Source organism: Rasamsonia byssochlamydoides, assembly GCF_041956645.1.
Source record: "Rasamsonia byssochlamydoides strain NRRL 3658 unplaced genomic scaffold VTN77scaffold_89, whole genome shotgun sequence".
In the NCBI taxonomy this organism is placed as follows: domain Eukaryota; kingdom Fungi; phylum Ascomycota; class Eurotiomycetes; order Eurotiales; family Trichocomaceae; genus Rasamsonia; species Rasamsonia byssochlamydoides.
The window spans coordinates 1,540-28,248 of NW_027192472.1; the positions used below are offsets into that span (position 1 = coordinate 1,540).

General features: G+C 51.7%; 8 protein-coding genes across 8 annotated transcripts; 3 read left to right on the plus strand and 5 right to left on the minus strand.

Annotated features, from left to right (window-relative positions):
• Window positions 1-711: 711 nt before the first annotated feature.
• VTN77DRAFT_9399 (uncharacterized protein) lies at window positions 712-2,595 on the plus strand (the record flags this gene model as incomplete). The annotated part of the gene is made up of 1 exon (XM_069426002.1): window positions 712-2,595. The coding sequence occupies one exon, from the start codon at window positions 712-714 to the stop codon at window positions 2,593-2,595; it is 1,884 nt and encodes a 627-aa protein (XP_069273839.1).
• A 1,218-nt stretch (window positions 2,596-3,813) lies between these two features.
• Window positions 3,814-5,605, minus strand: VTN77DRAFT_9400 (uncharacterized protein; the record flags this gene model as incomplete). Its single annotated transcript, XM_069426005.1, has 4 exons — window positions 3,814-3,853; window positions 3,906-4,930; window positions 5,352-5,453; window positions 5,588-5,605. 4 exons carry the CDS (start codon window positions 5,603-5,605, stop codon window positions 3,814-3,816), a joined length of 1,185 nt encoding a protein of 394 aa, XP_069273840.1.
• Window positions 5,606-6,870: 1,265 nt separating this feature from the next.
• On the minus strand, window positions 6,871-8,800 carry VTN77DRAFT_9401 (uncharacterized protein; the record flags this gene model as incomplete). The annotated part of the gene is made up of 2 exons (XM_069426006.1): window positions 6,871-6,995; window positions 7,063-8,800. 2 exons carry the CDS (start codon window positions 8,798-8,800, stop codon window positions 6,871-6,873), a joined length of 1,863 nt encoding a protein of 620 aa, XP_069273841.1.
• Window positions 8,801-9,600: 800 nt separating this feature from the next.
• Window positions 9,601-11,977, plus strand: VTN77DRAFT_9402 (uncharacterized protein; the record flags this gene model as incomplete). Its single annotated transcript, XM_069426007.1, has 4 exons — window positions 9,601-9,937; window positions 10,003-10,089; window positions 10,152-10,583; window positions 10,632-11,977. The coding sequence occupies 4 exons, from the start codon at window positions 9,601-9,603 to the stop codon at window positions 11,975-11,977; spliced, it is 2,202 nt and encodes a 733-aa protein (XP_069273842.1).
• A 759-nt stretch (window positions 11,978-12,736) lies between these two features.
• On the plus strand, window positions 12,737-14,482 carry VTN77DRAFT_9403 (uncharacterized protein; the record flags this gene model as incomplete). The annotated part of the gene is made up of 5 exons (XM_069426008.1): window positions 12,737-12,789; window positions 12,879-13,070; window positions 13,134-13,606; window positions 13,676-14,261; window positions 14,344-14,482. The coding sequence occupies 5 exons, from the start codon at window positions 12,737-12,739 to the stop codon at window positions 14,480-14,482; spliced, it is 1,443 nt and encodes a 480-aa protein (XP_069273843.1).
• Window positions 14,483-15,425: 943 nt separating this feature from the next.
• VTN77DRAFT_9404 (uncharacterized protein) lies at window positions 15,426-16,440 on the minus strand (the record flags this gene model as incomplete). Its single annotated transcript, XM_069426009.1, has 2 exons — window positions 15,426-15,515; window positions 15,613-16,440. 2 exons carry the CDS (start codon window positions 16,438-16,440, stop codon window positions 15,426-15,428), a joined length of 918 nt encoding a protein of 305 aa, XP_069273844.1.
• Window positions 16,441-16,765: 325 nt separating this feature from the next.
• On the minus strand, window positions 16,766-19,544 carry VTN77DRAFT_9405 (uncharacterized protein; the record flags this gene model as incomplete). Its single annotated transcript, XM_069426010.1, has 4 exons — window positions 16,766-17,175; window positions 17,267-19,210; window positions 19,281-19,427; window positions 19,505-19,544. 4 exons carry the CDS (start codon window positions 19,542-19,544, stop codon window positions 16,766-16,768), a joined length of 2,541 nt encoding a protein of 846 aa, XP_069273845.1.
• Window positions 19,545-20,475: 931 nt separating this feature from the next.
• Window positions 20,476-25,962, minus strand: VTN77DRAFT_9406 (DNA-directed RNA polymerase II subunit RPB1; the record flags this gene model as incomplete). The annotated part of the gene is made up of 5 exons (XM_069426011.1): window positions 20,476-20,491; window positions 20,545-25,409; window positions 25,486-25,556; window positions 25,618-25,774; window positions 25,834-25,962. The coding sequence occupies 5 exons, from the start codon at window positions 25,960-25,962 to the stop codon at window positions 20,476-20,478; spliced, it is 5,238 nt and encodes a 1,745-aa protein (XP_069273846.1).
• Between the last annotated feature and the right edge of the window lie 747 nt (window positions 25,963-26,709).

Here is a 26,709-nt window from a genome sequence, read left to right on the forward strand (position 1 = left end):
ACTTGACTAGTGTTGACAAAGTTGAACGACTGTTCCACCTGTTGAGCAACACCCAATAGCCGCAAAATTTCAACCATTGATCCTGTTTGCGGGGTACAGTGTTGTTAATTTTAGTTTTTACATCTTCATATATTATCTTCAGCTTTCGGAATCGAGACAACAGCCAACATCAGCCTCTTCGAAACACGACACTATTGAATGGACAAGCACAAGGCTTACTCGCGGTGGCGTTAATCAGTACGAATCAATAAAAATATGGACTTGCTGAGGCTTTTTTTACCAACACCTTCATGGAAAAGCAGTAGAAAATAGAAGGTACGAACAGAAGACCTCTTGGCAATGAACATCCTCCAACATGAAAACCATGTGTTCAACAGAAGACCATTGGATTTTTGTCTCACAGTATCCCATGTAAAGAAGCAGAGCAACTATATGTCACCCTACAACAGAGTGTGGACAACTGCTACCAACAACCCGATATGATGCCAAGCAAATGCTGGACCTGCCTGGTGGCTCCCTTTGTATACTATCCACCTTATTATTGGTTGAGTGGAGGCAGATCACCTGACAGCGGCATTTCCGAAGAAGGCAGGAGCAAGCTGAAGTATACTCTTTCCATATCACGCCCTACAATTTCTGAATGTAAAATGCCATGGTCATGCTCGTTGATGTGACGGCAAGAATTCAAGGATTTCTTTATCAACACCATCGATGATGCATGCTGTACCGCCGACGAATCAGCTCCACCAAACCACCGGTGAAGCGTCGTCGCAGCCAACCACCACCTTTGGACACATGCGCCAAAGGTCCAGGCAAGCATGTACCCCATGTCGCCAACGTAAACGGAAATGCGACGGCAAATTGCCATGCTCTACTTGCACAGGGTATGGCTATGAGTGCCAATACAATGTCAACCATCATGAGGACAGCAGTGATCATGGTGGTAGCAAACGAACATCATCGGCCATTGTGGATGAGTCCTCGACTCAGCTGCTTCCAGCAAAGAAGATAGTTCGCCTCGCGGGAGAATCGAGAGAAGGTATAGTACAGCGTCCTGAGCAACAGGCGGTTAATGAGGCACCACCTCCAAACGGCATCCTGGAGCCCTCCAAATCCAGATATGTGGGCCGACACTCATCGGTCGCCTTTCCTCGATGGCTGGGCTTGAATTTGCAATCGACCACGCCTCCTCGGTTGCATTCTTTCGCGTACAATACGGGCATCAGGAGAGAGCCTGGCTATGCAGTGCGCTTCCAGCTTGTAGATTTCATCTCCTGGGATGAAGTGAAAGATTTGATTGACCTCTATGCATCATTGATACATCCGGTTTTCGGATTCTTGGACATCGACCGTCTTCGACGAAGATGCCATGATCACTGGCATGGAAAGTCCCAGGGACCAGATCTTGAGGCGGTCATCAGCGGCGTCGCGGGACTAGCATCTCTCTTCTCCGGAGGAGCGCTTAGTGAAGAGAGGGAGATGAGGATTATCTTACACGCCAAGGATATCCTCGATGATTCTGCCGTAAGCCGCTTCCCGAGTATCGACCAGATCTCCGGATGGATATTGCGCACGATTTATATTCGATCAACCAGTCGGCCCCATATGGCATGGCTGTACAGCTGCATTACCATGCATCTGGTTGAGGCGGCTGGCTTACATCGGGAGATCACAGGAGTCATCCTGACGACGGACGAGGGAAAAAAGTCGATTCAGGAGACCTGCGATGTTCGGGAGCGGATCGCTACTGTGGCGCGCTGTCTGAACACCATCATCTCCTATGAATATGGAAGATCCATAGTCGACCTTGGGCCGATATCACAGGAACACATCATACCTCGACAGGGAGATTTGACCCTTCAGCTGTACGAGCTGGTTCGAGTGCTTCCACCAGATGACACGAATCAGGACCCTCTGGTCAGAAGACTCGAACTGAGCGCTGCCCTGGGGAGATTGGTCGCGATTTCCACCGAGCATGAATTCCTGACGCTGGTGAAGACGGATCTCTGCTTCTGCATTTACCGCCGGCTCCGACTCTTGGACCTGGGCGTGAAGCAGGAACAGCTAGAACAGGTCATTGCCGTGGGGATCTCGGCCTTACCGGCCGCACGCAGCCTGATCGCACGCAACCATCCCTGGTGGAACGCCATCGGGACAGTCTTCCAATTCGTCTGCGTCCTGCTCGCCATCGACAGCTCCGAGAGCCTGTCCGCGATCCCGGACGCCATGCAGACGCTGGAAACCATCGCAAAGCAGTTGAACACGCATCTGGCGACCGAGGCGCTCAACACGGCCCGGGTCCTGGTTCGCGCTCTGGCAGAGAAGAAGCGGAAAGACATCGACATTCTCGAAAAGCTCAGCGGGGTCACCGACGTTGCTGATGATACGAATCCTACGATGACTACCACTACATCTAACGATAATAATGATGCCGATGACCCTGACAGAAATCAACAGCAGCAGCAGCAGCAGCAGCAGCAGCAGCAATGGCCCGGATCCCTTGATCTCATGGATGGAGACTGGAACTGGGACGCATTCTTCCAACATCCATACTCGACGATGTCGCCTTTTTTAGACATGAGATCGTGGCTTTGACGTAACGACGAATGAACAAGATGGTTCAGGTTTTTTTTTTAAAAAAAAATTCTTTATGGGAATGTGTCATTATGGCTTCCAATCTGTATCCTTAATTCCGTCTTTTTAGATGATCGATCTGTGACTCGCTGACACGACGACTAATGTCGATATTAGTATGATTGAAGAAGAGTAAATAAATAAATAGATAGATAGATAGATATTGTCAGAGCGGGAAGCCTTATAGCGGGTGCTGGGCGGATAACAGCGGTCAGATTGGGGGGAGGGGGGATGCCTAGAGCCCAGCGACTCCCCCGGCCTGACAGATATATTCTTACAGCATCCATTCCAGACTCGCCTGAAGTACGTGGCATAAACTACAAAGTCACCTAGAGTGATAAAGACATCTCGATATTAATGCAGAGTATCATCTGATTGGATTCGATTTAATCTGATCTACAACTATGCTATGCTATGCTATTTTTAAGCTTAAATCACCGCGATCATCCCTCTTTCCTTCCTTCGCCGTCAATTTAAAAAAACGCGTGTTGGAAAAAAAAAAGGACGTGTTTAAAAAAAAGAAAGAGGGGAGAAGGAAGAAGCACATAACAAAAAAACCAATCTCACCATGTGTCAGAATTGAATTCAATTTAATGATATCATCATGAGAAAAGAAAGAAAGAAAGAAATTGCTTTTAGCGATGACAGATTGAGAATTAGAGAGAGAAGAAGAAAGGGGGGGGGGGGGGGGGGGGGGGGGAGAGTAGTCTCACCCGAGTGTTTAAAACAGCGTCCGTCCGTCCGTCCGTCTGATGTTATGCTGGCAATCAAAGCAGTCAAGGCAGCATAAGGAGGAAAATGGAAATGACAGGAGAAATGGAGACGATGGGGAAAGAAACCAGTAGAGGTATAAAAGGGAAAAGGGAGAAAAAACACCATTTGCATATTGCAGCTGCAGCCAAAAACGAGAAGGGAAAAAAAAAGAATCTACAGACAGAATCCATAAAATTCCAGCGTCATTCCACGCGCAGCCTTTTCAATTGATTCAAATAGAGAAGGGGAAAAAAAAGAACTCCCGAGACAAAAAATTAGAAATAGATGCGATGCAACGCCACCACCTCGTAGTAGGATAAGTGTACAACCTTCGGAGAAAATCTTCTAAGGGGAGATACGGGACGGAAGTAGGTAGGGATTTTGAAGCCGAAGAGGAAACCGATCACAGGTTCTCTGGCAGGCTGACTACCATTCGAATTCACCTTGGCCTTTGTGGAAGACATACCTTGGCAGAGTTAGTCACATCAGAGATCAAAAAGCAATTGGCATAGACTCACTCTTTGCCTCCAGTAGCAAGGATCCCATCTTTAAGGGTGCACTTCCATTTGTTCTTGACTCTCTGGACCTTGTCATAGGTGCAGAGCATAACTTGTCCAACGGCATCCTCGCCCTCATGCTCTTCAGCGACCAGATCGTCGGGATCATCCAGATCGGAATTGATGGCGTCTTCATCGTCCGCTTTCTCATCGTCGTCTGGCCCATCATACTGTCCGGACGCACCGACAGCCGATGGTCTTGCTCTGCGTTTCGGCACTTTGGACGACAGATGCTCTTCAAGCGGAAGCATGAGTCCTCCACCTTCTAAGCGCAGTGCTTGGAGCCTTATCTGCTCCATGAGCAATCTGTCGCCTTCACCGTTTTGCCGTTGAGCTGTTTCCCGTCTGCGGGCCACCTCAGCTTTCCATTCCAGGAGGGCTTCGTCGGCGCCATCCGTCTGCGAGTTGCTGAACGGAGTCCTCTGGGACTGTTGCATATTTTGATAGGCCTGTGGGGGCTTGACATCCTGTGGCAGACCATTGGGCACCTGGGCATTCTGAGGGCGCTGTTGTCCTGGCAAGGACAAGGCTGCTGCTTGGGACTGAGCCTGCAGTTGACTAACAGAATTGGCAGCGGCCGCGCCGTACTTGTGATTAAGATTGTTCATAGCACGTTCACGGGCAAGCGCCTGAGGATTGAGCGGGCCCTGTGGCATCGAGGTCATAGTTGGTAATCCATGATGTTGTCCATTGGCGCCCGGTTCGGTTTTGATTTGCGGACCTTGGCCATTGGCAGTGGATGCAGACACCGTAGCCGGAACCTGGCCGGGGAGAGTGGTTTGAACCGGGGATGGCTCAGCATGTTGCGTAGGCTGCGAGGGTACTTGCGGCTGTGGGGGAGGTGGTGTCGGTCGAGGTGCATTTGAAGGTACCGTTGCAGCAGGAGGGAGAATGGGATTCTGTGGTTGCGGTGGAGGAGTAGGCTGAAGAGGAGGATCCCACGGGAAATGAGCAACCCCTAGATGCGACAGCTTCTGCTGCCAGCTCTGTTGAAGGGAGAAATGGTTAGCAGCGGTAAGCATAGTCAAATTATTGACAGTATGGGGAAACGCAAAGCAGCATATCTAGATGCTCGAGGGTGACATGCAAGGCTCGCAGCCTGATTGGCCAACGGGGCGCGCAACGCAGAGGCCAAGCGGGCGCGGGTAAGAGCGGCTTTGCTGGGGCATTTGTGCGTGGGTATAAAATGGCTCAAAAGGCGGCAGCCTCCCCCATAAGCATTGCGAATCCCCCAAACCTTGGAAACCCCGCTTTGGCCACCCGGGCACTGGCCACCAGGCTGATGAACACAACGACCACGATGCCTTCTCAGAGACTTCTCCCCGAGCCTTCGTGCATCTCACTCGACGGAAATGCAGGATTTTGCTGATGGAATCGATGGATAAAGGGGGAGAACGGGATACTGACCCTTCTCATGTCTTCCAGAGTCTGCTGATCGACACCGCCTTCCTCAAAGTCGACCTGAGAGGCCTCGCATACCTCTTGGATGACACGGTCGTAGACCATGCCCTATTCACCAGCCGGTATGTATGAGCGGAAGTTTTGATAAGATGGGGACCTGCAGATGGAGAGAGAAGGGATGAGGCTCCGCTGGTCGTGAAAGGCCAGACGGAGACAAGGCAGGGCTGCTTGACAGCACTCACCACCTGCTGGTTCGACATGGCGCTGAAAATGTCCCTGCGACAGCGTATAACCCTTTTTAAACCACTTGACTAGATGCGGTCAAGATCTGGAGGTAGCTGAAGGTCTGTGGTTCTATGGCTTGCTGAGGGAAGCCCTCGTCGCAACTCACGTCGGTGGTGTCGCCGGGGCTGCGACGATGGAACCGACCGGTTCAGCTGCACCACTTCCTAGACCTAGTCTTCCGTAGATTATCTCTTCTCGCTTCTTTTATGACACAGATATCCTAATCAGAGGGTCTGAGAAGTCGTCAGGACACGCAGGGCTGGTGGTCGCGCGACTCAGCTGCAGTTCGTGCTGATAGTTTGATGAGGGAAGATTGCTATGCCTGGGCGAAATCTATCATACCCACTGATTAGTCAGCATATCAGACTCGGCGGTCCAATCGTCAACGAGCAAGCGACCTGAAAAGAAACAACAGTACGCCAATCGATGACCAGCAATTCACTTGTATTCAAGATAGAAAGGGCAGCCAGTGTCACTAGATCATCCGGTATTTCTGACACGGTGAAGTAGAAGTACTTTCCCATTCCATGGCTGGTGAACTGGATTCCTGTAGATATTGCTTACATAATCAAGGCGGGTGGATGGAGTAACTATAAGGTGTTCCGCTCCCAAGCCAGGCTGGAAAAGACGTTCTTAGGAGCAATCCAGCTTCAACTTTCTGTGTAGGAAGATCAGAGACCAAAGATGGGTAAGAGAGAAGTGATCACAAGAGTCTCTCACTTCCTCTAGTCCAGACCTAAGTGAAGAAGGGCACTATGACAGAATCCAGAGGACCTTGAACCGTGAGAGTCAAGTGGGACTGATTACACCTCTTGCAGAAGACTCCTGTGTTCCTTTTCTTTTTCTTCACTAAGCAGGAAAGTGATGTCTGTTTCTACCAGATTGCTTTACTGACAGGTCCTGTGATCCCCGTCATACGATAATTCCTGCAGACATGGAGACGAACGCATCACCGAGGTGGGAGTGTGACAGGCAGAAGACAACATTTATTACTTATATATATGCAACTGAACTAATTACTAAGACAAACTCGAACAAAACAGGAAACAGCAACAAGAATCAAAACAATCAATCCGCCATGCAAACCCGTTGCAAGGCGCCCCTGGAGGAGTAAATCAAAACCCGTCATCTGACGTGAACCCGAACGCCCTGGAAACCAGCCTGGAACCGTCCAATGCAAAGTTATGACCCGTGCCGCAAAAATGCTATATACAAAGTTACGACAGAAAAAATCAAGGATCTATCGGATAGTCATAGACTTTGCCATCTGGGCCTTGCTACCCACGCCACCCTCACGAGCAGCGGAAGCGCTGGTACCAGGTTTGCGCTCGAAAATCTTCCAAAACTTCAAGCTCTCGTCGGCAGCTAGGGGATGACGAATTAGCGTGTGGGCACTCAAAAAAAAAAGGTCAGAGCAGAAGGAAATACATACCGGCTGTAGCCAGGATCTGACCATCAGGGCTGAGGCAGCTGTGAAGGACACGGGTCTCGTGAGCGGGAATCTCCACGTTACGGACCAAGGTCGGGTAGCTCCAGATACTCAGAGAGTTATCCGGGAAACCACTGGTGCTGACAATTTCACGGTAGTGGTTGCTCCACCTCAGGCTGGTGACTTGAGAGCCGGTGTCGATACTGTTGGTCCGAGCACCGGTGGTTGTGTTCCAGAAATGGATGTGACGGTCGTAGGAACCACCACCCGTTGCGAGCAGATTCAGCTGCCAAGGGCACCAGCTAAGGGCCTTGACGGCAGCACGGTGGTTCGTCTTGGTGAACTTCGGTGCGCTCAGTGACCGCGCATCCCAGATGTTGACCAGGTTGTCATTGCCGCCCGTGGCGAGTTGAGCGCCATCTGACCTCCATTCCAGTCCGCAAACTTCCGAGGTGTGCGAGACGAGCTCAGCGACTTTATGCTGGGCAATGCGAACATCGTGGTTGAAAACAAGGCCACTGCGGGCGCCGGTCGACAGAGTATGCTTCGACCATCCCATGACTCCCACGCGAGTGTCATGGCCGAACATGCTGCGCAGCTTCGTGCCTTCTTCAACGTCCCAGATCTGCACTTCACCTGTTCCCAGGCCGACACTGACGTAAGCGCCATCTCCGCTCCATTTGACGCTGCTGACGTAGGTATCTGGAGACGTCTCGAGAAGGCAGTTGACCGACCCGGTATCGGCCGACCACACGTAGACGTTGCGCTCAAGACCAATGGCGACTTGGTTGCCAGAGCTCCAGTCCAGAAGGTTGAGATAGTAGTCATCCAGCAGTCCAGGGGCATCCAAAACACGCTCAGGTGCAGTCTGGATGCGTCGACGGAATTGAGCAGACTGGGCGGAGGCTGGCTTGAGAGGGCGGTTGTACTGAGCCCTGAGGTCAATTGGCTTGGATGACTCGGGTGGCGGAGGCTTGAACGCCAGGATGCGGGTGTTCAGGTTCACGCCACAGGCATTGGCCAATGATGACTCGTAGGCGACAGCATCCGGTGCAGGTCGCGAGTACGTGCTCGTGGATTCATTGTCATCTAGGCCGAGGTTCTCAAGAGCAGCTGTGAGGTCCTCCTCGGATCCACGACCACCAATGTCAAAGGCACTGGCAGCGTTGGCGAGGACCGCAGATCCATCACTGCCACTGGTCTTGGGTCTTTGGCTCTCCTCAGGCTTTGCTGCACCAGCAGTAGTCAAGCCTTCGCTAGCCGTGCGGTTGGGAATGAAACGATCACCTGCATTGTGAGGAATGCGGATAGTCGTCTTGGATGCTCGAGACCGGCTCGAAGCATCTTTGCGCGCGCGCTCCTTGGATGGGGTCTGGCTCGTTCCTGGTCCAGTTCCAGTCAACGTCCAGTCCGAGACACCCAATTCCAAGTGTTTAGGAGACTTGCGACTGCGAGCAATGTTCGACTTTGGCGAGTCATGGTACTTGCGGGATGGCCGGGAGACCGATTTCGCAAAGTGCGCCGCCAGATTCCCCCCATATACCGACTGGGACGAGGCACGAGGGCCATCAATCGAATCACGAGGAGGAGTAAAGGGAGACGAACTGGGGGATGCATTGCTTGCGAAACTGGTTGTCCTCGTGCGAGGCGAGGGGGTAAGAGGCATGCGGCCTCCAGCGGTTTTGCTCGAGAAGAGGCCGCGGTGGCTCTTCAAAGGCGTTGTGACAGAAGCGGTAGCCATTGTGATCAGAAAAGCTGTTCAAAAGAAAAACAATTGATCGAATGTACAACTCAATGTTTCGATAAGAGTCTTGTAAGGACTAGTCGTGGAAGTCTAAGGTGGCGGGTCTCGGCCTATCCAGTGAAGATCCTGCTCAACTGAATGGCTCCTGAGATGAAGCGTATGGTTAATATGTCGATCGAAGTATGTGTCAATGTGATATCCGAGAAGTAGAAAAATCGCAGATGGGTTTTTGCAGAGAAAATAGCTTTGCACTTGGGGGGTCGATCGATCTGAAGATAACGATCTCGTGAAGTGGAAATCTAGCTCTTGCAAAAAGATATGCTATGGTATGCAAGTATGGAGCGGATAGAGAGATAGAGAATGCAGGAATAGCGGATATAGAGGAATTGAGGATGGTGAGAAGAGAAAAAGAGAGAGAGAAGCAGGGGATGTATAGAGATGGAGGGGAATAAATAATGACGTCTGGGTCTAGCGTTGCGTTGTTCCATAGCAACGGGAAAGCAGCGCTAGTCCACCTTGGGGCTAGCGCTCATGTGAGATGCGGCTCTTCCGTTCCCCGATGCGCTGTCGTTCTATTTTCGTCTTAGCGTTCCTTGACTGCCCTTTCAGTCTTTCAGACGAATCACCACGGTTCCTGACTTCCCTCAGTTTTCATCAGGCCTCTGGTTAGGTCTCATCGGCACCATTGCTCAAATGATATGAGACAGTCAACTGGAATTGAAAGCCCGTCTTCTTGCCTCTGCCTCTGGCCCTCTTAACACGTGTGTCTCGATCGTTTCCCCTGGGGTCCCGCCCCGATGGCGCGGCAACCGCCCTCCACACCTAGCAACGCTACCGTCGCCTCAGCATCCGGCTTCTCGCAATTGCACGAGGGTGGGTCCTCTTGGGACGCTATAGCCGGAGCCCAACGCGGCTCGAATTCGGCCTCCTCTCCATCTTCGGTCATCAAGGACCAAAATACATACCTGATGCCGACTAGCCCAGCCAAAGGTCGCCGCGGCAGCACCGACTACCGTCCCAGCATCAAGAAGACTGTCGGGAATGTCCCAGCATGCCTCGTCAATGCATCCGTGACCTATTGTGGAAACGATCAGATCTACGCCTTCGGGGGGTTTGACCAGTATACAGATGAAGGTTCGCTGTCTCCCATTGGCTCTCCATGTATGTTATATGACTTTCCTGTGCTAACTTGACACAAGTCTATAATCACGTCCTCAGGTTAAACTTGAAAACCCTCCGGTGGGAGCTGGTGGACAATTATGGAGATATTCCGGGTGTTCGCATGGGTTGTTTCCCCGCCATGAATGCTCGTTCGGTTTCGAGACTGACCAACCCTCGTGGTTCTTAGGGCACACTGCTTCCCTCTATCAAGGAGACAAACTGATCGTCTTTGGTGGTGAAAATGAACATCGTGAATATCTGTCCGACATAGTCATTCTGGATATTCCCACTTCCACTTGGACCCAACCCGACGTTCGCGGACCCATCCCGCGGGGAAGAGCACGCCATGCCTCTGTGATCTACGAAGACAAGCTGTTCGTTATCGGCGGCGTGACGGGAGAAAATAACCATATTCTGGACGACCTGTGCTATCTGGACCTCAAAACATGGACCTGGTCTCGCACGTGGAGTTTCACGCCCCGCTTCGATCACACTGCTTGGGTCTGGGGCGGCCGCCTTTGGATATTCGGTGGTCTCGGCCCCGATATGGAACGAAGCACTGACCTTTGGTGGTTAGACCTCAAAGGCAGCCCATCTCTTGGAATCACATCCTCACAAGGTACCGTCGAGTCCCCAGGATCGCTGAACAGGGTTACTCATAGTCCAGGCACCTCTCTTAGTCCTTCACAGCAGTTACCTGGCCGGTCTGGTGGCTATGCAGCGAACTCGGGCAGTGTGCAAATTCGGTCTCTGAATCGGCGGAAGCCAACCGCACCCGGTGCAATTTCGTCACTCAAGTTCCATTCCGGGCCTCATGTCCCGGCACTGCTTTCCGGGACCCATTTCCATGTCTACTCCTCCGGGGTTCTTCTGGATCTGATCACACCGTCGGAGACAGTACGACCTTACGAATGCAATCTGTCCTCGCTCGAATTGGACTCGCTGCGATGGCAGAGACTCGCTGATGGGCAAGAGGTGTTCAAACCGGGGTATCGGTGGCACTACTGCACCATCAATGAAGATGGGACGAAAGCGTGGCTGCTCGGATGCGACCTCAACGTTGCGAACGCACCAGGATCTGGGGACGACAACACTTTAAGCGAGCTCCTATGCCTTGACCTGGAAAAATATGGACTCCTGGGCAACGACCTTGTTTCGGAGACATCCGAGCAGAACAGAATACTCGCCTCCGAGCGTCAGGGATCGCCTCAGCTTACTGGCTTGGGTGCTGATCTACTAGCTGTCTTCGATCAACCGCCTGAGACTGGTAGTGGTACCGATTTCATTATCACTGCGAACCGCGATGACCAGGAATGCCAAGACGACACAACGCAACCATCTTCTCCGTCGCAGTCCCAGCCCGCATTCCTGTCTCCCACCGCGGCGACTTCCCCTCCAATTCACGTCCATCGCATTATTCTGCAAGCCCGATGGCCTCACTTTAAACGTTTGTATTCTGCGCAAATGGCTGAGTATCATACGAAGAGGATGCATATCCCCGAACCCTACTCTGTGGTTCGTGCCTTCCTGTACTATCTGTATACTGACAGCATCTCGGGCCATCCCGAGTACTGTGCGGACATCATCGACGTGGCGGGTATGCTGGTGATGGCCAACCTTTATGACATGCCGAAGCTACGATTGCTCTGCGTCAACAGGCTGAGTCGGGAGCTTGACGTGGAAAACGCGGCTATCATCTGGGAGAGAGCTGGTCGCACGAACGAGGAATGGCTCCGACGTCGTGCCGCACAGTTCTGTCTGACCCACTGGGGACGGGTCGTGCGTACTGCGGGCTTCAAGTCGCTCAACCGACAGAGTCTGATCGAGCTCTGCGAAGTGGTTGACATGGAAGGGCGGATTGTTGCTGGGCCCGAGTTGGAGATGGTCGGAGCTCTAGGTTCGGATAGCCTGGGATTGGGTAGGACCAAGCGGCCTCGTCTTACCTCTAATGGACTGGTCGACGATCTGGACGACCTGGAAGGTGAAGATGAGGATGGAATGGAGCTCACCTGACAACGTCTCATGTTTGGTATCTGCAATGTTGCTTTCCGTTGGTGTTAGGAGTAACCGTTTCTGCGGGGTCCAGACGGTGCATTGGCTGGCGCATTTATGATTCGGGTTTGATATTGCAGGTGACATTTCCAGTGTATTGTTGACTGCCATTCTGGGAAAGTCCGTGGTAATGTATGGGTTACGTAGAGCTTTGAAATCAGAATGATCTTCCTCCAATCACGACGAGGTGAAATGCGTTGCTGTAGCGTGGCCAATCACTGGTATGCCTAGAACTCGCCCTAGCAGCTCTTAAGAGTTCCAAACAGTTTCGAAGCTCGTGCTTCGCGCGGCTGACTTCCCTCTTGGCTGTCCCTAGGTGGTTTGTTCATTTATCCTGAACGATTATCCGCATACCATCGTTGGGAAGGACCGGACCAGTGGAGAACTGGGTTGCACTAAAACGTGTTCTCCAGAGTCTCCACCTTTCCGCAGCGCGGAGTATCGCCCGTTGTCACCTCATTTCCATGGCCGAGCAAGGGACCCAAAGCGGCAATTATATTGCTACCGGTCACGATGGCCTCCTTCGCCCTGCTGATTGAGAGCCAGATGTGGCGGTGGAATGGCTTGTTGTGGCCGGTCTATATAAGGGTTCAAGTCTACTTCTGAGGTACCTCCCGAGATTCAATATTATTCGTGTTCGTGTAACCTAGAGCAAAAACTCAAGTTTATTGATCTCAGAAAGAAACCATATCAACCGCGTCATCAGTAGTAGAACGGAAAATGACTACGCCCACGCTTCCGTCCGATTTCCTCTGGGGTTTCGCAACTGCCAGGTGAGCTTCAATTGAACTGGCTTCGTCCATCTATGCATCACATTGAATGAACAGAATAGCTGATTCCATGTTGCTTCCTTCCTTTCTAGCTACCAGATCGAAGGGGCCTTCGATGAGGATGGCCGTCTGCCTTCGATATGGGATACTTTCAGCAAGACACCGGGCAAAGTCGAGGATGGAACCAATGGCGATGTAGCTTGCGACTCATACCACCGCACCCACGAAGACATTGAGATATTGAAGAAATACGGGGCCAAGGTCTATCGCTTCTCCTTGTCCTGGTATACCTTTCTCTTCTCTCTTCTTTTCTTTTTCACCCCTTTTTGTCTCTGACACCATTCCAGGCCACGTATCATCCCTCTCGGTGGACGAAACGATCCCGTCAATGAAAAGGGCTTGCAGTTCTACTCCAAGTTTCTCGACGATCTACATGCAGCGGGAATCGAGCCGTTCGTCACGCTCTTCCACTGGGATCTTCCCGACGAGCTCATGAAGCGATACGGAGGCATGCTCAATAAGGAAGAGTTCGTGGCCGACTACGCCAACTACGTCCGTGTCGTCTTCAACGCGCTCGGTTCGAAGGTGAAGCACTGGATTACTTTCAACGAGCCCTGGTGCAGCTCTGTGCTGGGTCACAACACCGGGAAGCATGCCCCTGGGAGGACGAGCGATCGGACGAAGAGTCCCGAGGGGGACGGCACTCGAGAACCTTGGATCGTGGGCCACAACCTCCTCGTGGCTCATGGTACCGCTGTAGACATCTATCGGAGGGAGTTTAAAGAGAAACAAGGCGGGGAAATCGGAATTACGCTGAATGGTGAGCTTCACTCTAAAAAAAAATAATCTCCCATTCGTCTGTCCTAACCTTTGGCACTACAAATCTTAGGCGACTGGGCCGAACCATGGGATCCAGAAAATCCAGCAGACGTCGAAGCCTGCGACAGAAAGATCGAATTCGCCATCTCGTGGTTCGCCGACCCGATCTACCATGGCAAATATCCAGACAGCATGGTGAAGCAGCTGGGCGACCGTCTACCAAAGTTCACACCGGAAGAAATCGCCCTGGTGCATGGCAGCAACGATTTCTACGGCATGAACCACTACTGCGGCAACTACATCAGGAACCGGACCACGGAGCCCGACCCGGAGGACTTCGCCGGCAACCTGGACATCCTGTTTGAGGACAAAAACGGCAACCCGATCGGGCCCGAAACCCAATGTGAGTGGCTGCGGCCGTTTCCTTTGGGCTTCCGGAAGCTGTTGAAATGGCTCGCGGACCGCTACAACAATCCCAAGATCTATGTCACGGAGAACGGGACGAGCATCAAGGGCGAGAACGACCTGCCGCTGGAGGAGCTGCTGAACGACGAGTTCCGCGTGCAGTATTACAGGGACTATATCGGCGCGATGGTAGATGCCGTTGCGCTGGACGGTGTCAATGTCAAAGCCTACATGGCTTGGAGTTTGTTGGAGTAAGTAGAATATTCTTCTTAGACTAGTCACCTTTCTTTTCCATGGTTTATGTATGAGGTCTCTGGCTGACAGCTCTTCAAGCAACTTCGAATGGTCCGAAGGCTACCAGTCCAGATTCGGCGTGACCTACGTCGACTACAGGAACGGGCAGAAGAGGATCCCGAAGAAGAGCGCCCTTGTCATCGGCGAGCTGTTCGAGAAGTATATCAAGAAGGAGTAGATATATTGCCTTCCTGCGTGCATGCAAGGAATGTGTTTTTTTTCTCTTTTTCTCTCAATAATTCAGTAGTCTTGATGGCTATCTACCCAGTTGCGATTGAATTGTTTGAAACAGAACCGAACTTTTGGTTGCGAATCTCATTCTCTGTCTCTCTCTCTCTCTCTCTCTGTCTGTCTACCTACCTGCCTGCCTGCCTGTTTGTCTGTCTGTGTGTCTGTGTGTGACTCTAAAAGAGTAGTAGTAAACAGCATGATCTCTCTCCCATGGACACTGCATATATGCAAACAATATGTATACCTTTCTCGTCCATACTACTAAGGTAGATCTTTACTTAACCTGCCCAATGTCAGCAGAAAGAAATTCATAACTGTCTCAGATTTTTTTTTCCTACTCAGCTAAAAAAAAGAGTGCCATGAACATTCATATTCATTCTTAGCTGAGTTAGGTACTCTGTTTTCTGCTTACACATAAGAAGGAGACCGCATGTTAACTTGACTCACGTAGTAATTACAATTAACACTGACAGACATCATAACCATTATCATTATCATTATCGCTATCTATCGCTTGTAGAAACTTGTGGAAAATAAGAATATGATCTATGGGTACCCTAGACAAGACATCCATAGGATACAATATGATAGAGTTTTGAAACGGAAAATAGTAACTCAGCTAGGTACCTAGGTAGAATTAATCAGTTGGAACTGTCTTTCTTTCTTTCTTTCACCATGATCTCGCGTTGTTGTGCGTGGGCTCGTGGAAACCTCCTCCTTGGCTTGGCTTACCTGGTTCTTGACACTGTCAGCTTCGAGAGAGAAATTTTTGTTGGACATTGAAATCAATCGTGTCGTCTTGCCAGAGCATGCGTTTTATCCGCTAGCCCGGTCTTTTGTTCGTTGCAGTAATTGGCGCGTGTGAGATGCTCTGCCATATTATGAAATCATCACTTGATCCATCTCTGGTTGACCTTGTCGAACCCAATCACATCGAGATCAATATTCAGGCTTTGGAGCATCATGTCCATGGTAAATGACTAGAAAGAGAGAAAGAGAAAGGCGTTGTGTTAGTATGACGATGCTCATTTACCTATCCCCTTTTTTGGAGCCTTGATGATTGTGTGTATAACATACCTCATCGTCCGTCTCCTTCATCTGCTTTCCTCTAGAGTGACGACGATCATCAGGACCATCATCAACACAATCCGCCATTTCCGCTCTCCTGCTTTCTAGCTCTGCTACTTCATCATCGTCGTTGATACCGGCCCACCGTTCTTCTTCTGCATCGTACCACCTCTCCATCTCCCTGCGCTGGTTCTCGCGTTCCCTCCAGGCCTTGACGCCGCCCATTCGAAGGACCCGTTCCCGAGCGGACGCGAACAGCTCGTCGGCAGCCTCCTGGCTGACTGTTCGCCACTTGGCGATCAGAGCTTCCAGTTCCTTGTCTTTGTTAGACGATTCAATGCGCAGCGCTTGCTGGGCGGTGTCAAGCTCGGAGCGTAACGCGGAGAGGCGGGATTGCAGCATGCTGTGCTGTTTCTGGAGAGCATATAGTTCGGGATCAGACTTGGAAGTGTAACTGGAAGGAAAAGAAGAAGAAAATCGTTTCTGTAAAGCAATTGGGAACCTTCTGCTGCTGCTGTTGTTTCGATTCGCTGGAGTAAGTGGAGACTGAGATTTGGAGGAGTCATTGTTGTCATCATCTCTCAGCGTCGTGGTGCTGGCAGACTCGTGATCATTCTTAATCGACGAGTCAACCTCTGTTGTCTGCCCTTTCACCTCCTCGCTACTCTGTGTAGTCTTATCTTTTTGATCAGCAGTCGCTTTTATGTCTGCAACAGACTTGTCTTCCTCATCTTGCTTCTTCTGAGTCGTGCGGAGAGGGGACTTAAACGGCCGGGACAGCGTCGAAGCTGCCTCGTTCAGACGGCGCCGTTTCGACGCCAGAGCAAGATGAGCCATTGGCAAACCCTTTTTCCAGATTGCACTTAGGCAAGTGCAAGTGACATCCCTTGCAGTTGGTGTTGCATGGTTCGATACGAATGGTAGATAGATAGCTCATTCGCGGAGAGAGGATGGATGATGGTGAGAATTGGAGAAATGCTCCGCTGAAGCCCTCCCCGCACCCGATTGCCTTATCGATAAGAGCTACCTTTTAAGCTGTCTTATTGCCCTAACGTTAACTACATATATACGGAACTAGGCATTAATCTAAGAATGTTCACTGAAAGAAATTCGTCCCAACATTGAACCAAGAACGCAAAGATACAATGCACAATACAAATACTCAATGCCCTACTCCACCCGCAACCCACTGTCCAAATTCAGGCTCTCCGGGTCGGGGAAAGAAGCCGCGATCATTGCCGCCGCCTTGAGCCGCAGCGCCTGCACCCGCATTCGCGTTCTCCCTTTGTCGATTGCGTTGCTGCCTCACGTAGACGAGGACCAGCAGCGTCGCTGCCAAGGCAACAATGATGAGACCTTCTAGAATACTCTCGTCGATCTCCAGCTCGAGTTCATCATAATAGCCAACATCCTCACCCTCGGGACGACGGACGGTAGAGCCAGTTCCCAGCAACTCCTCCTCGTCATCTTCTCGCTGACCATAGAGCTGGGCACGGTATTGGGCTTCTTCCTCCTCATCATTCTCCAAGAAGGCTATGATCCACTCTTTGAACGTGCGAGGAGGTCTCGACTCTACGGTCTGTTAGCATGCGAATAGAATGAGATTGACGTGGGAAGGCAGGAAGGGACAGGAAATTCCTCCAACGCTGGGGAAATGACTTACCTGCTTCATCCTGGATAGGATTAACATCTCCATTGGTAAGGCGATTCCAGAAATGGCGTATCCGAAGTTTGATCAGACTCAGCTTTACCGGGAGGTATGCTTCCTGGTTGGTCTCGAGAGCCAGATCATAATATCTCTTCGCCATATGGAAATCTTGCTCGACTGCAACACCATTTTCATGCATCCAGCCAAGGTTCCAATATGCCTGTGCGCTGTGATGACCCTCGGCGGCAGTGTGGTAGCAGGTAGAAGCCTTTTCGGGATCTGCCTGAGTCCCGATCCCGCTAAGATAATAATCTCCCATTTTGACAAGAGAATCGATGTTCGCCTGCCTGGCAGAACGGGTCCAGTAGATGAGGGCCAGTTCCGGATTTCGAAGCAGAGGCGAGCGCCGTTTCGTCGTCCAAGGGAGAATCGAGTCCAGGGACAGCACAGAGCGCTGCTCATCCAAAAGATACGCAACATTGGCCTGAGCGTTCTCGTAGCCCTGTTCTGCGGCCATCATGGCTCCTATCAAGGCGGTCTCTAGATCACCGTTCTCATAGGCGGTATTGGCTTCGATGAAGGACGAGTGGATCACTTCTGCTCTTTCCGCGACCATCTTGTAGTAGGCAGACGCCATACCGCAATGTCGTTCTTGACCGATTCCATTATTCGCAATTTCCGCCAAGTAGTAGAATGCTTCCATCCAACCCCACCGAGCGGCTAGCTCAAAATACTTTGTGGCCGTTTGGACGTCCCCTTGGTCGAGAAACAACGCACCTAGTCTTGTCTCTGCAGCCGGGAAGTCCTGTTCAGACGCCGCCTTGAAATAGGACGAGGCCTTGTATGCGTCCTGTGGAACTCCATACCCATGAAGGTACATCAGGCCAATCTCGTGCTGACACAGAGGATCGCCATTGGCAACACCCCGTCTGAACCACGTCAGAGCTGTTGCGAAATTCTGCTCCACACCCTCTCCCCGTAGGTACATCAAACCAATGTGGCCAGCAGCTTTGGCAGCGACTTTCTCAATGCCAATGGGATGATTGGCATGGACGGTACCATCCTTGGTCCAGTAGCGCTTTGCGACGAGTTTGAAGTACTTCATTGCCTTTCGGTAATTGCGTGGAAGGCCTCGTGCGCCTTCATAATGCATCTTGCCCAGGCTGAAAGTGGCCTTCAGTTCGCCCTTTTTAGACATGAGGTCCAAGTACTCCAAAACATCCTCGAGGCTCGCTTCGGCGCTGGAATGAGGCCCGTCCCTGTTGGCATTTGGCCCAGAGCTCGACACGCTTGCCCCTTCTCCGTAAACACCACCTTCCTCATCAGCCCAGCGATAGGATTCCCGAAGCATGCTGTGGCCACCTGGTGGACCAGACCGGTAATAGGCGATGGCTTTATCTGCCACCCTCTTGTAATAATGTGTAGCTTGGTCGCAGTTTCGTGGAGTCCCCACGCCGACGTGATATCGAAAGGCAAGCGTCATCTCTGACCTCGTATTTCCTGCCTCCGCAGCAAACGTGTGGTACAATAATGCCTTGGCTTGGTCGCGCTCAACCGCATCGCCGATGCCTGTGGCGTACATAAAGCCCACCATATACTGCGCCGTGCTGTTTCCGGTCAAAGACGCAAGATTGTGGTACCATCGAAAGGCTTCTTTGAAATTCCGCGGATGCGTGAAATTGCCATAGAAGTTCATCTCCGCCAACAGGAACATCGCATCTGGATTCTGGGCCTCTTCCGCTGCAACCTTCAATTCGTGAACTGCTTTCGCCAAATTCGGATGCAGTTTCTGCTGCCTCTGGTCTGAGGACTCATCCAGGGGAGGGCCGTTCATGAAGAGGATGTAGAAGACTTGTTTCGCGTAGTGAAGAGCATACCCGAGCAAACCAGATGGCTTTTCGCGTGTGACAACAGGTATCTTCGAATCCCGAAGTATTCGCAGCGCGGCGTCGACATTGTCTAAGACATTGCATGAAACGGATCAGCAAGAGTCAGTAGGCAAATGCGTAATCTCTTTCTTTTTACTAACCGCTGCCATCCCACGAGTATCTATTGCCATCTTCATCCTCCAAGGAACCAACTCCAGGTTGGTTCTGTTTGCTCGTAGTATCTGCTTCTGACTTTGATACATCGGTGGACCGACTGCGAGACTCAACCACGAGTGCTTGCGACCATACTGAAAAGCAGTTGTCAAGCCTGGTCAGCGTCTTGCTCCAGCAACCCAAGATCTGCAGCAAGCTTTCCGGGACTTACATAGCACGAGCGGCAGTATAAGCCGCAGCCAGAACTTCATCTTGCCCTCAAAGATGGTGGCCTCTCACTCTAAGGGACGCATCGCGACACGATCTATTAGAGATCAGCCCTTGTCACCGTCACAGCAGTGGGAGAACGGCGAAGTCGGGAAATTGAATTGCTTTGCTGGCTTTGAAATGAAGACGTATTGCTACTTGAAGATGCCAGTACGGGCCACCTATCCGCACGGAGCTTCATTTCGCCGAGCGTTCCCCAGACCCAGCAAAGCTCAACCGCTCCCGCTGTGGCAGCCAATCCAACTGTAACGGATGGCGACATGCAAGCTGTCCTCTTTCTCTCCAAGGATCCCCGAGAGTTCTCTTTAATTATAGCCTACAATCTACAAGAGTAAAGCTATTCAGACATCTCTACCAACGCCTCGGCTTAATTCCCAGATGAAGGCCAATTTGCCTTTTGTAAAGTCTCTCTGATTTGCTGTTCGGCAAAGCGAAGCTGTGTACATACATGGAATCCACGAATAGAAACAGTAATACAATCAAAGTAACTCATTCCATATGGACGTATGGGTAAAACCACCATTCAAATGAAAAAAAACAAAGGGGGGAAACAACTTCTCTCAACTCCATGCAATTATGCGCGCAGCGTCAAAAGAAAAAAAACGTTTCCGTTTCGGGATTGTCTTATGAGGGAACACACTCAGTGCCAGCCTAGACTTTCTTCACAATCTTCCAAGGGCGGCCGTGTATCACGAAGTTAGACAAGAAAAACAAAAATCTAAATTCTTCGCAAGGAAATCTGGGGCAAGTTACACCAATGAAGGCACAGATGTCCATAAACGCGAGAAAATAACCAACCAATTCCAAACCTTATGATGCGACATGATCGTTTTGTACGTTTTCTGTATGAACGGTAGGTGGTGGTACAGTAACATGAAGAACTGCATAAGGGAGCCCAGGATGGGCAGACTCAATTTACCGGCGTGGGGACCTATCATCATTGTCAGTACCATGCAAATCGAACAGGAAACGGAGTGCACCTACGTTGGGTTGAAGGCTGGGGAGGTAGGGCTGTAACTAGGTGATGTCGGCCCACCAGGGGACGTCGGAGAGCCAGCAAAATTGGGCGAAGTTGGAGAATAGGTCTCTGGGCTTGTCGGAGACCATCCCGGGGAGGTTGGTGAATACTTCGGCGAAGTAGGAGAAGTCGGGGAGAAGTGTCGGCCAGCGCCGCCGATGGCCGGGCTGGTTGGACTGTAGCTCGGAGACGTTGGGCTAAATGCAGGAGACGCCGGACTGAAACTAGGCGACGTAGGGCTGTAATTCGGCGAAGTGGGCGAGAAACCCGGAGACGTAGGAGAGTAAGAAGGAGAGGTTGGCGAGGCCTGGCCATAGGCTGGTGACGTAGGTGAATATGCAGGAGATGTTGGCGCAAAAGACGGGCTAGCCGGCGAGAAGCCAGGCGACGTCATGAAACGAGGGCTGGTGATACCAATACCCGGGGATGTAGGAGAGTAGCTGGAAGACGGCGAATAGCCGGGAGACGTCGGGCTTGTATTGAAGGGACTGCTTGGTGAATAGCCTGCTGGACTCCGAGCAGGGCTGAAGCCACCCAAGCCAGCTTGCGGTTGATATTCGGTAAAGCCGCCGGGAGTCTCTGAGCCCGCCTGGCGGATCGGAGAGAACTTGGCTTCCGGATCGGGGGTCCCAATGTACGCGTTCTCCATCATCGGCGAGTAATTGTCGTATTGTGTGGCGGCGCCATCGGAAACGACGCCTTCTTTGACCGGTTCCATTATGCCAATACCAGCATTGCTCGAGACCACGGTGTTGAGCATATTCTGATCCAGATATACGTCGAATTCTCCCGTTCCTGCAGGGGCCATCTGCCCGAGAATTAAATTCTCAGACACACCACGGCAGTCATCAAGTTCACCAAAAGCGGCGGCGTCAAGTAGAATTTCGACAGTCTCTTCGAACGAACACCTCATGAGTGCACCATTGTCCGCACGATTGATACCGTGACGGGTGACGGGAGTAAGGTAGCCTCTCACCGTCATGACATCGACCAGGAGCGCCAGATGGCGATGATTGACATAGGAACCGTCAAAGGCAAGCACCTGTGTGAGTTCGCGCAGAACAGCAGTACGAGCGGCCTCGATGCCGAAAACCTCAAAGACTTCGATGAACTGGTTCGAGTACGTGCGAGTTGCATCCACTCCAGGGATAGCCAACACCTCGCTGAGAGAAGAGCCACTGGTCTCAAGGACCCATTCCTTGCAGAGTGGATCGGTCTTACTCTGGTAGAGGGAACCATCCTCAAGAACGCGGACGTTATCCTTTTCGTTGATGAAAGCACGCTCCACTCCAGGCACCCCACGTAAAGTCAGGGTGTCAAGGAGGTGTTGTTCGAGCTTCTTGAGAGTAACATCGTACTCGAGGTCATCATCCTCCTCCTCATCTTTATAGTCTTGAATCTGACGGATACGGATGACCTGCTCGTCGGCGTTGTTGTCACTGAAGATGACCGCGATGTCCTTTGGATAGGATTCTTTGATCTTCGTAGCGACATCCTGTACCGTGAGTCCCTTATCAAGGAGCTTAGGGCGACTCAATATAATACGTAGCAACCACTTGGATTGGCGACTAGAGTCTTCGGTAACATCTTCAGGAATGATGAAGTAAGACTCCACCATGTCTCGGTCATTCTCGATGACGGTGGTCTGAATATCCGGGTCGTAATAGATCTCGGTCGCTTCAGTGACTGATCTGAGGCTCGTGTGCTCCACAACGCTTCGCAACTGCTTGGCGGCCTCCTTGTCATGCTTTCTGGGACCTTCCTGGTAGACAGTCATTGACGGTGTCTTGATGTTGGTAGCGACGTTCAAAATCTCCTTAAGCCGAGGCACACCGAGAGTGACGTTCTTCGATGACACACCGGCGAAGTGGAAGGTATTCAAGGTCATCTGCGTGGCTGGCTCTCCGATGGACTGAGCTGCCAGAACACCAACCATTTCACCTGGGTGTGCAGCTGCTCTAGCGAACCTGCTTTCAATAGCACCCAAAACATGTTGGAAAGCTAGCTTATTCAGGGAATATTCGGTGACGAGTCGGCGGAAAGCAAGCCGAGAACGCAGCTGACACTTGAAGAGCATCGTAGCATTCTCTTGTGCCTCACGCGAGATGATATCATCGCCACGGACGACCACCAAGCGATCCATCAAAGCCCGAACTTGGGGAATGACTTCTGCCGGATGCAGGTCACTAATACTACCCTCTTTGATTCTGAAGGTGGTCCTGGCCGACTCGAGGATACGCTGCACATTGATGGGCAGCTGCATCATCTCCTCGTCTCCTTTGGCAATAGTGCGCAGAAAAGCCCGATCTTTCAGGAGCTGTTCCCACTCCTCATCAAGGTATTTCTGAACTTCCATATCCCCTTGAATCTCGGTGGCTTGTTCCAGCACGTCAGGACCAAGCGTCCGTTCTGGGTCCATGAGATCGACGCGGAATCTGTCACGGAACTGCTCATCGGAGCACCTGATGACGTCCACTCTCTGGTTCTCAATATGAGCACCATCGAGACCATCCTCGCCGTAGAGGAACTGGATGACATCGCCCAAAGAGTTACGGACGGTACCATCATACTTGACCATAACTTCTTCCAGTGCTTTAACGAGCTTGCGCTGAATGTAACCAGTCTCAGCGGTCTTCACGGCAGTATCAATGAGACCTTCTCGACCAGCCATAGCATGGAAGAAAAATTCAGTCGGTGTCAAGCCGCGGAGGTACGAGTTCTCAACGAAGCCACGAGACTCCGGAGAATAGTCATCCTTGGTGAAATGCGGCAGAGTCCGATACTTGAACCCGAACGGAATCCGCTTTCCTTCCACGGATTGCTGACCGACAACCGCCGTCATTTGAGAGATGTTAATTGTCGAACCCTTGGAACCGGAGCGTGCCATTTGAATGGCGTTGTTCAGGTCTTTCAAGCTCTTCTCTGTCTCACTACCAGCCTCATCACGAGCGTTGTTGAGAGCACGAGACACCTTGCTCTCGAAGGTCTCTCGGATATTCATACCGGGCAATGGCTCCAGCGTATTTTCCGTGGCGCTGGCCACGATAGAGTCAACCTCTTCCTTTCGTACCCGGACAGCATTCTCGATCCTCTGAATCGTCACCTTATCAGGAATCGTGTCACCGATACCGATGCTGAAGCCGTTATGGAGAAGCCAGTAATTGACCACCCTCTGGGCGCCATTGAAGAAGGCCACCGCAGCCTCAGGCCCGTACTCGTTATAAATCGTGTGAACGATGCCTCCACCGCTGGCGCCAACCGTCTTCTTCGAAAACATTCCATACATCAGCTGACCACCGTGCACAAGCAGACCGCCATCGGTCAGTGGAGAGAATTTCTCCGAGAGTGGCGCCTTGTCTTTTTCGACACGCAAGAGGTTCAATCCTGGCGGAAGGACCATGCTAATCATCTGCTTTCCGGTCCACCTGGGTCTAGGTTTGAGAATAGCCGGTTGAGGAATAACGCCATCCCAGTCAGGGACCCACATCATGATATTCATCACTTGCTCCTTGGTTAGGAACACATCGCGTCTGCAGATCTTGTAAATCCCACAGAGGGAATCTTGCACGATGCCCATCAGGGGACCATTCCGTTGAGGAGACACAATGTTAAGTGGAACCATGGCGAGTTGATGAAGCTCCGCACGGGACTCCTCGCTCTGAGGGACATGCAGGTTCATTTCATCACCGTCGAAATCGGCGTTGTAGGGGGTCGTGACTGACAGGTTGAGCCGGAAGGTCGAGTACGGCATCACTCGAACACGGTGACCCATCATCGACTCCTTATGCAGAGAAGGCTGTCGATTGAAGAGAATAATGTCTCCATCCAAAATGTGACGCTCAACTTTCCATCCGTAGAGAAGATTCTGCCTGCCTTTCTTGTTCGCAAGGCGAAGATCAATACGTTCGCCATTGTCGCGGATAATGTACCTCGCGCCAGGATAGGTATTGGGGCCGTTGTCCACTAGCTGTTGCAGGTGATCGATATTGTAGGGAGTAACAACTTCGGGATAGGTCAAGATCATCGCGGTGGATTTGGGCACACCAACCTCGTCCAGCGACAGATTGGGGTCACCTGTAATGACGGTACGAGCGGAGAAATCGACACGCTTGCCCATCAAGTTCTGACGCAGACGACCTTCCTTACCCTTTAGACGGCCACGGATGGCCTTGACAGGCCTATTGGACTTTGTCATGGCCTTCGGCTGACCGGCAATGTCATTGTCCATGTACGTCGCGACGTGATACTGCAGTAAGGCCTCGAACTCCCGCACAACATGGTCAGGTGCGCCTTCTTGTTCACATCGCTGCAGGTTCTGGTTTGCCCGAATGATCTCCGCGAGCTTGAACGTCAAGTCATCCTCGGAACGCTGACCACTAGAACTTTTGCCATTAAGGACACTTGGACGGACGACCGGTGGTGGGACGGGGAGGACGGTGATGATCATCCACTCAGGCCGAGCATAGTCATTACTCAACCCCATGATCCTAACGTCCTCCTGAGAGATGCTCTTGAAGATGTTGTAGGCCATGGCAGGAGTAATCGTTTTCTTCTCAGGTTGAGGAATGTCCATATCATCGTCCATCATGTTCTGCTTATTGGGTTTCCACGTTCCCACCAGGGTAAGGCCTTCTCTCCGGATGGTAGGTTGAGCGTTACCGCACCCGCCATGCCCTCTAGTCGGCTTAGCGCCTTCTTTCGAGTATGGTTCATCCTCATCGGGGGGAGGGTCGGCTTCACAGATCAACACATCCTTGGACAGGCGCCAGATCATATCGAAGCGTCGCTTGGGATCCCGAATCCGCAAGGCATCGAGGAACTTGGGATCGTTCTGATTCCATTAAGAAATGTCAGCAAAAACAAAACTGCCGCACTAATGATTTGCCATCCCATCAGGGATGACTAACCGTATTGGCCTTGATCTTTCCACAGTTGTGGCAGACGGTTTCCAGCAACTTCTTGGTCTTCGTCAGAAAACCTACAAGCTGTTAGCTCCAGGATCACCTCACATCCTTTCAGTTTGGGGAAACATCTCATACCGATGTGAAAGACGGGTGTCGCAAGCTCGATATGACCGAAATGTCCAGGACATTCCTTCTGGCCTTCTTCGCAGGTCTCGCAATAATACTGACGATCGAGCGTGCCCAAGCGAGGATCGTTGGGACCTTTCGTCCGTGGCCGCTGTCTCTGCTCATCCTATTTCAGGTGTTAGCGTTACTTGTCTCCCGCCACCTGGCGTGAGTATGAGCACTAACCATAGTCTCTGGATATTCCACATGCACCACACTCATCCGCTTGATCTCCTCCGGTGAGAGGAGACCAAACTGGATCTCCTTTATGGTGCGCAGAGGCGCCTTGGAGTATGGGAAGTAGACGTTCGACATGGTTGGCGATTATCGATATGGCTGATGTGTCAGGACTCAGGCCGCTGTTCGATAAGGTGCTACCGCAGGCAGGCCGGCTAGGTGGAACCACGATCGACTTTATCGACTTCCCGAATTGCGAGCTTCAAAGATCCGTCACAAATGTCCTCAGAGTATGATATCGAAAACCCCTTCCGTCACACAGTCAGTGACTACGAGAAGGGACAGTACCGGCTGGCCGGTGAGGCCTCTGGCAGCCCTTGCCACGAGGGCGCCCTGAATCCAGTCGACCCGACGTCGCGAAACTCGGCGATAGAGGGAAAGGGGGCGAAAAGGCCGGCCGGATGGTGCTCGTGCACTCGAGAAGAGATATCGCGATGCAATACGCGATCTTCCCGGGTGTTGGGCGATGAAGGGGAGGGATGTCGCGTTGATGAAAGGGAGTTGAGTTGTTGGTCGTCTCACCTGCGATCAGGCAGGAGTTTTAGCCCGAGTTTTCTTTGAGCCGCAGGCGCGCTAGCGGCACCCAATTAAAAGTGAGCAGCGCTAGCCTCAGGCTTGGCACGCTCAGCAATGTGCCCCGGACTCTCCGCCGACCGCCTTATCTCGTCACGCTCGACAGATACGCAGTTTAAACGGCCTTTTTTCTTTTCACCGGCGCGTTCGATTCATCTGGCTCTGCCTCACTCCATGCAACGGCACGACCCATATGACCGATAGATGAGACATTTCGAACCCTCCTGGCAGTGAACCAGGCTGGATATGCTC